Source organism: Gekko japonicus, unplaced genomic scaffold (genome assembly GCF_001447785.1).
Source record: "Gekko japonicus isolate JY-2015 unplaced genomic scaffold, Gekko_japonicus_V1.1 scaffold2456, whole genome shotgun sequence".
NCBI lineage: Eukaryota > Metazoa > Chordata > Lepidosauria > Squamata > Gekkonidae > Gekko > Gekko japonicus.
Genome location: NW_015169252.1, coordinates 68,601 through 77,122, shown reverse-complemented (window position 1 = coordinate 77,122; position 8,522 = coordinate 68,601). Strand labels below are relative to the sequence as shown.

Below are 8,522 nucleotides of genomic sequence, written 5' to 3'. Positions count from 1 at the left end.
CAAAGCCTGAAGGACTTCTTGATCTCCCAGGGATGCAGTCGCTGTGCATTTCTGCAGTGAGCAAGAGGTGGAGACTAGGTGACCTCCAACACCTCTGTCCACTCAATGTATGGTTCTGAGGCCATAAGAGGCAGCTTCCAAAGGCTCAGCACAGAAGAGCACGGGGGATAGAATGGACCTCTGGGGCACTCCATGCTTCAGGTCCCAGCTAGCTAATACTGCCTTACCAAGGGAAGCGCCTTGTTTCCTACTAACTTAGCAGGGGTTGGATTCCATTGATCTCAAGAGGATTTCTGAATAAATATGTTCGGGACTGTGTTGTTGGTGTATCAAGGAAACTCCTGGCCTGTAGTTGAAGTGCAGGTCTCCTTCTGATACAGCTACAGTCAGAGATTTGAAAAGCATGAAGGGAAGGGATGTGGCTCAGTGGAAGAGCCTCTGTTTGGCATGCAGAAGGTCCCAGGTTCAATCCCTGGCATCTCCAGTTAGAAAGGACCAGGCAGCAGGTGGTGGGAAAGACCTCTGCCTGAGACCCTGGAGAGCTGTAAAGAGGGGCTGTGGCTCAGTGGCAGATCCTCTGTTTGGCATGCAGAAGGTCCCAGGTTCAATCCCCGGCATCTCCAGCTAAAAGGAAGCAGGCAGGAGGTGATGGGAAAGACCTCCACCCGAGGCCCTGGAGAGCGCTGCCATTTTGGGCAGACAATTACTGACCTTGGTGGAGTCCCAGGGGTCAGCTTCAGTACAGGGCCGCGTCACATGTTCATGTGTCCCCGCTCAGTTTGAGTCCCAACTGAGTTCATCCATCTGTCACTGGGTGTGTGTGTGTGTGTGTGCTGTTGTTGGTGCAGCTGGAGGGACAACAGACTAGGATGCGCTCATGGGCTCCTCCCCTAAACCAGGATGGCTGATCTTATGTTCAAGCAGTTTATGTGGCACAATAAAGCTTCTGCCTAGATTTCAATAATTTCCAGATTAATTAGACTTTATATAAAGCAGAAACCCACAAGCAGATCTTTGGTTCAGTTCAAGTGATATTTGCTCGTTTGGTCCATAACCCAAAATCTACCTCCCGCCCCCTGGAATGATCATATGCGTGCGCACACACACACACGCACGCAACCACGCACCCTTTCCCCACTTCAAGTCAGCCTTGGACGGCCAATGCGCCCCATTTCATGAGCCCTCTTCATCCACAGGGCATCCTGTCAGAAGCTATTATTATAATAATATACATGGAGAGCTTAGAACAATAAATACTCAAGTATTCCTCAGTTGCAAGACAGCTGTGACCCCAGCCCCCCCCGCGGGGGGGGAAAGAATCTGGTGCTTTGCACCCCCACAACCAGTGTCTGCAACACACACACACACACACACACACACACACAGAGAATGCTTGGAAAGGGTCCCCTTCTTCCGTGTGTCTGCTTGTTGTCCGGGGCAAACCGCTGCAAAGGCTGAGGGAGCCGGCCAGAGTTCGGTCCTTGTCTGAGCCTCCAGCCTCGGCAGAGGTGGCAGGGTCCCTTCAAGCAAGCAGACCCAGGCTGCAAAGCTGCCAGCCCCCTCCAGTCTCAGATGCAACGAAGGGGAACCTTAGCTGGACTCCCTGGTGGGGACTCCGGTCGGTGTTGGTGCAGCACACCCAGTTTCTGGGGCCAGGGGGATGGGGAGGCTGTCCCCCCCCCCACCCTCAGCTGAGGATGTCCAAGTAGACCGGAGGGGCCTTGGCCAGGGCTTGCAGCCTGCTGTGGATGTTCTTCATCGTCTGCCTCTGCTGCGGTTCTCTCTGCCAACAGCTCTGCATGATGTCATAGACCTCCGAGGGACAGGTCCGGGGCCTCTCCAGCTCTCGGCCCTGGGTGATGCATTCAATGGCCTGTGGGGTGGGGCAAGAAGCGGGGGGCAGTTATAGAATCCTAGAAACACACAGAGTGGGAAGGGGCCATACAGAGACCATCCAGTCCAGCCCCCTGCTGCCCAATGCAGGACCAGCCTAGAGCATCCCTGACAAATATTCCTCCAGCCTCTTCTTGGAAGCCGTCAGTGAAGGGGGGAGCTCATCACACCTCCCTGGGCAGCTGATTATTCCACCTTTGAGCCACTCTGAAGCTGGCAGCTGTGGAGGAATCCCAGTGGAGCCACCGTGTGTGTTCGGGGGTGGGAAGGTCCTGCCCCTTTAACACCAGCTCACTGAGTAGAAATGGGCCGCTGAACCCTTTCATGGCATAGAGGTAAGTGACATCCCTGAAAGCCTCCATTAAAGGGCTGGGCGTTTTTTCTCCACGCAGGTGGCATCTGTACCCTCGCCCCGCCAGCAAACTGTTCTTTCCCAGGGAACTGGGGGGGGGGGCACAGCAGGGGTGCTTCTCTTTGTCAGAGGAGGGGGCACAAGGCATGTGGGGGGGCACGTCAGCCCTTCCGGCTGCCCAGACTGCTGAGAAGTGCCAGCCAGGCCAGCAGGTGGGGGCTTTGGGCCTCTGGCAGCGGGGCACTGAGGGATCCACAAGAAGGCCAAGAAGGAAGTCCACCCAGCCCGTGGCCACTCAGAGGTCAGAAGGAAGCCCGTGAGCAGGGCCCCCTGGCCCAGCACCTCTCCCTCCCCCCTTTGGCGGGCCCTCCCCGGCCGGCCCTGGCACTTCGTTGTCTCTCGGCCCCTGGCTGGCAGCCCTCGGCAAACACATCCTGAAGTGCCAGCAGCACCCTGTAGCGTGAATGCAGACCGGTGCCTGCCTCCTTGGCAGAGATTTCCAGGCACGTGGGTGAAAGGCGATTGGGTCTTCCTGGGCAGAGCTGTGGCCCACGGAGGGTCACAGCCTTCCTTCCTTCCTTCCGTGCGGATGCAAAGCGAAACGGGCCATTCTGAGTGTTCCTGAGCTAAACCACGCAGGACAGCCCGTTGCCTCGGAGGCTGCTGAAACCCGAAATTTGCCCACCGGCCTCTCTGAGACTCAAGGTGGATTGCAGAGCAAAGAGGAAGGGGAACCATGCAGCCTCACAGTGTAAGACATCCAAAAAACAACGCAGGAGGCAGGGCCGGCTCACTCACTAGGCGAACTAGGCATTCACCTAGGGCGGCCCGGCCCTTAGGGGCGCCAAACTGCACCCAGCCCCCCCCGCCCCTGCCAAAAGCTCTGACTGGGTGACCGCCACCTCTTTCTCCCCAAGTCTGGCAAGTGAGCCCAGAAGCGCTTACTGCAAGCACAGCGTCCTCTGCGCCAACCCCCCCCCCCATTTCTCCTCTCCTGCACTGCACAAAATGCTTTTAACAGACTTGCCTGGATAAATGGTTACACTCCTGTGCAATGTTCCCTCTAAGCTGTGGAGTCATGTGAGCAAAAATACTACTTTCTGAGCTACTGGCATTGTGGGGGGCGGCGGCACACGGGGAGGCGATGAATGGGGGAGGGGGCGCATGGGGGGGTGCCAGAAGGGATCCCTGCCTAGGGTGCAAAATAAGCTGGAGCCGGCCCTGGCAGGAGGTGGTGGCAAGGCAGGGAACGTGGCCAACAACAAGCTGACGGGGATGGCCTCCAGGCTCCACTGTGGCCTCTGCCCGTCTGTGTGTGCGTGTGCGTGTGCGTGTGTGTGTGCGCGCGCGCATGCGTGGGGAGGCGGGTGGCTCCCGTCTACAACTGGAACATCGCTGGGTCAGGTGGCCCAATGCTGGAGGACAAGATCTCCATCCCTTTAACAGGATGCTGTTTACCAGGGACTGTTAATTTGCCTCCATCTCATGAAAAGCTTCAGCGGCCCGTTTCCGTGCATTCGGCCTCCACGAAAAGGACAGGGCAGCTGGCTGGCTGGCTGGCAGCCCTCTCTGCTCTCAAACCCCCTGGAAAGCCCCAGCTCCTCGGGCTGGCCCCAAGCCACAGAGTCTGCCCCCCCCGCCCCCACCCCAAACAGACCACCCCTCTTGGCCGTGTGTTCAGTCCCTGCACAGGGTGGGAGTCGGCGCCTTGTTTCAAAAGCAGCGCTGCCGATCATGGGGCACACGGCAGGAACGTCCCCTGCACTTTGGGCACAGGCAGACCACAGCACGATGGCGTGGAGGCGGGGCCTGTGCATCTCTTGCGCCATCTCCCCCTCCCCCTCCCTCCCCCCACCCAGGGAGTGGACGTCTGTGCGGGACTCGTGATGGGATCCGTCCGTGGGGAGGGGGCTCACGGTCACAGTCTGTGGCAGCAAACCTAAACAGGACTCCAGGAACACCTTGAAATCAAAATGATTTGGCTGCAGTCCAGGGAACAGTTTCCTGGGTGTAAGCCACACTGAGGAAAACTGGATTTATTTCTGAATAGACTGGCTTGGGTTTGCTCCCTTTTTTGGGGGGGGGTTCTCAATGCTTCACTGAAACATCTGCTTCAACAAACAGAGACTCCTGCTTGTCGCCGCTTACCTCAGTGTTGGAGAGCTGGTACCATGGCTGCTTCCCGTAGGTGAAAATCTCCCACAGCACCACCCCAAAGCTCCAGATGTCACTCTCTGTGGTGAACTTCCGGTAGAGGATGCTTTCCGGGGGCATCCAGCGGATGGGCAGCATGGTCCGGCCCCCCACCTGCAGGGAAGGGGGGGCAGAAGGTGAGCGCTCGGCAGGCCACCCCCCCCATCCTCCAGACACCCCCAGGGCACTCCCTGTGTGTGTGTGTGTGTGTGTGTGTGTGTGTGTGTGTGCGGGGGGCGGGGGGGACATGGATGGACATGGCAAGATAAAGAAACCTTTGTTCCCCAAATTTTCGCAGCTGTGAGGACTTGGGGCAGGGGGACTGTGTGGTATTCTCCATAAAAACCCATGAAGGCCGGGCACTCGGTTTAATGGGGTGGGGTGGGGGACTGGTAGCTGCCAAGAATGCAAGGCCTGTGCCAGCCACCAGAGCCTGCCCGTCGTGTGGGGTCTCCACCAGGACTGAAGGAAGAAGTTCCTTTCCTTTTACAGAGGTTTAATGAGTGGAGATGGAAACACGGAGCTGGAAGTTACCCCACCCAAAGGCCATCTGTTCTAACCCCCTGCAGGGAATCCACCAGTACCTCCGCTCCCTCCACTCCCCATCCCCGCCCCCGTGGGTGGCCCAGGAGGCTAGCCCGATCTCATCAGGTCTCAGAAGCGAAGCAGGGTCGGCCTTGGCTGGTGTTTTGGAAGGGTGACCTCCAAGGAATACCAGGGTCGTCATGACGCAGAGGTAGGCCATGGCAGGCAAGCCACCTCTCTGAAAGGTCTCCTGCCTTGAAAACAAGTCTAGCTTGCCAGTTAGTGATGCAGAACACTAAAAGAGCTGGAACGTCTGGGTGCCAGACAACCTTAGGGTGTATTGGCTATTCTGCACACAATGCCATACGATAAATATCACTCATTCCCCCAGGGACCCCTGCTCTGTGCCCAGAGGAAGGCAGGAAACCTCCAGGATCCCTGGGTCAGTTTGGCCTGGAGCTGGAGGAAAATTCCCTCCTGACCCCAAAGTGGTCATCAGCATTACAAGAGCCGAGCCCTGCCTCATCCTTTCCTGCCCTCCCTCCTCCTGACCTGCACAAGTCCACAGAATCCGCATGGCTGTCGGATGGGGCCACCGAGCCTCTGCTTGGAAACCTCCCGAGAAGGAGAGCCCACCACCTCCTCCCGAGGAAGCCTGTCCCACTGAGGGACCGCTCTGACTGTCAGGGAGTTCTTCTTGATCACGGGCCAGGATCTGAGGGGAAATGGCCATGGAGTGCTGCCCTCACGGGGCGCCTGAGACGCGGCAGCCGTTTCCTCCCAGGGATGGGAAGGCAGGAGGGCTTGCTCAGCGACTCTCCGGCCTCCTTTCACGGCTTCTGCAGTTGGAAGAGTCACTCTGCTTTTTCACTCCTCTGCTGGCCGGCAGTTTATGTCACTGGACCATCAGCAGTTGTGCTGCTTGGAGAAAGGCCTCCCAAACCGACGTCTCCCTCTCTGCTCCCCTGTCCCCCCCCCACAACCCCAAGAGGGCGAGCTCTGCAGAGGCAGGCAGCGTCTCACATGGAGAGGCTCTTCTCGGCTCCTTCCGGGGCAGGGCGATGAGAAATGTGGCCAGTGTTCCCTCTCAGCTGAGTCAGTGTGAGCTAGCTCACAGTTTCTTAGCCTCTGGCTCACACATTTTTGCCTTAGCTCAGGGAGGATGTGGCTCCAGAGCAAACTGATTGATGCAGCAGCCAAATCGCTCGCTCGCAGCTTTAATGCCCGTAACTCACAAAGTAGAATTTTTGCTCACAGCTTAGAGGGAACATTGAATGTGGCCCCTGCGTTTTAGGGGTGGGGGGAGAGGGGGTAGTTCCCCCACCACACTCCAAACGTGGGCTGCCGTGAGAGCAAGGAAGAGACTGCCGGTGCCCTTAAGAGAAAGGCGAGTGAGCCAAGGTGCGCTTTGGGACGCAGCTGCAGACAGCTCCTCAAGAAGCCAGGAACTTTCCTGGCTCCATCCTGCTCAGACTTTCCCCACTATCTGCCTCTCTCCCCTCTTTAATTAATGGAAACTCCCTGCCTGCCTGCCTGCCCCCCTCCAGCCGGGGCTCCTGTGCTTCCACTGCCTAAGTGCTTGCAGGTTTTTCCACCACAGGCCCCCATTAAATATGGATGGAGGTCCAGGGCAGAAGCTAAAAGGGAAAAAGATAATCAGGAGTGGCCCCGGTGGATTCCCTGCCTGTCGCAGAGGCAAATCCCTTCAGAGCCCTTGAGGGAAAAGAGGCCGGCCTTGATGGGCCTGCGGCTCCGCTCCGCAGCAGCCCGGGGTGGGGGTGGGGGGTGTTTCCCTGGCTTCCCAGAAGGCATTCCTCAGCCTGCCGGGCCTCATGCCCTCCTCGAGGAAGGAGGGACTCGCCTGCTCGGAACCGCTGGGCCCTGCCCCCCTCCCCCGTCGCCTAGGCAGCCTCGGGCTCCTTTGACAGCCGCCTGCACGGACCCTCCAGCAGGTCTCTGGGGGAAGCTGCCACACGGAAGGAGATCTCCTGCCAGTGCCCAACCCCTCCTCCGCCACCTCGGCCTGACCCATGGCGGGCAGAAAAGGAGGAGACCCAGGAGAGAGGCGGAGGGGAGGGGAGGGGTGGACTCTGCCCCTGTGGGGAGGCCCTCGGAGGAGAGGGGGGGGGAAGAGTCCAGAGTGGGGGAAGAGTCCAGAGCGGAGGTGAGGGGATGACCAAGGACACCCCAGATCGGGCCCAGGAGGGGCTTCCTCAGGAGGAGGAGGAGGAGGAGCCCCGCTCACCCGGTAGTAGTCGGTGCTGTAGATGTCGCGGGACATGCCGAAGTCCCCAATCTTCACCACCAGGCTGCGGCCGACCAGGCAGTTGCGGGTGGCCAGGTCGCGGTGGACGAAGTGCAGGGAGGCCAGGTACACCATCCCGGAGGCCACCTGCGTGGCGATCTGCAGCATCTGGCTGAGGGTCAGTGGCCCAAAGGACTGGCCGCTCCCGCTGCTGTCCAGGATCTTTGCGTCCGGCCCGTGGGACCTGCCGGGAGGGGGAGGGTCGTTGGCCTGGGGTCACCAGGAGCGCTGGGGGGGGCCCGTGGGGCGGCCGTTTTATTCCGAGGGGCTTCTGTGGTGCGGAGAGCAGGATTGCACCCCGTCATCCCATGGGAAACCTCAAATTCTGCTTGAAGTGTTTCCTGGGCAGTTAAGGCCAGCCGGGCGGTTGGTGGCGGGCACATCTGAGGCTGACCACAAAGCCCGCCCGCGAAGTGGTGCCCAAGCCGGCCGGGGCCCTGGAGGCTGTGGAGCCGCCGCCCAGAGGTGTGCACATGGGGATCAGAGAAGGACTTACTAGGATCACCATCTGTTGGCACCTTAAACGCTGGGGTTGTTTATATGGTTTTAGGATCATGCAAATTGCTTAGTGTTGTTTCTATTCTTTCTGTAGGCCTCCCTGGGCCGGCCTGGGCTGGGGGGGTGGGGGCAGAAACACGACAACAAGCGAGCAGGCGAGCGGGCGGGGTGGTGTGCAGAGGCACCTCTTCCCTGCGCTTCCCATGCTCCCTCCTGCCCGTGGGAACGGACAGTGCTCAGTTTGCACCACTTGGAGCCACTTCAGAGGCTACCGGAAAGGACGGCGGGGCGGGTGGGAGAACAGGAAGCGGGTCCTTCCAATCCCTCCCCCTTCTCCGGGGGGGGGGCTGGGCGGCAGGGTTAGAGCGGGGCTTCCCCAAATCCTTGCCTCTTCGCAAGGCCGCAGCCTCCCCTCTTGCTCATCGGGGAGGGGGCCTCGCTTGACACAGAGCGTGGCCGACAGTGGCGGGTGAGGCACCCCAGGCTCCACTGAAGCCCAGCCATTAATGCCACGTCTGATAACAATAACCATCAAAGGCGTGCTGTGGAGCTCGCTCGCTCGCTCGCTCGTCCCAGAGACACTCAGCAGGGCCGTTGGCAGCTCCCGGCTATTGGCAATACCTGGGGGGCCAATTGAGAGAGCCTCTGCTTATTCCAGCTGATGGCCAATCTCCCTCAATTTGAGCCTCTCAGACAGTTAATCTAATCAATATTGCAAGGGAAGATTGCATTAGTGGGGGGGGGAGGGCTCCTGCC

The 8,522-nt window shown here is 59.3% G+C and overlaps 1 protein-coding gene across 1 annotated transcript in view; it reads right to left on the bottom strand.

The window, feature by feature from the left end:
* Window positions 1–1,687: 1,687 nt before the first annotated feature.
* NTRK1 (neurotrophic tyrosine kinase, receptor, type 1) overlaps window positions 1,688–8,522 on the bottom strand; it is a 28,515-nt gene continuing 21,680 nt past the window's right edge. Inside the window, exons 15-17 of the mRNA XM_015416490.1 lie at window positions 7,209–7,452; window positions 4,394–4,552; window positions 1,688–1,873 (exon numbers count right to left, since the gene is read on the bottom strand). Of these exons, the coding sequence (XP_015271976.1) occupies window positions 1,688–1,873; window positions 4,394–4,552; window positions 7,209–7,452 (589 nt within the window). The remainder of the gene's footprint in view (window positions 1,874–4,393; window positions 4,553–7,208; window positions 7,453–8,522) is intronic.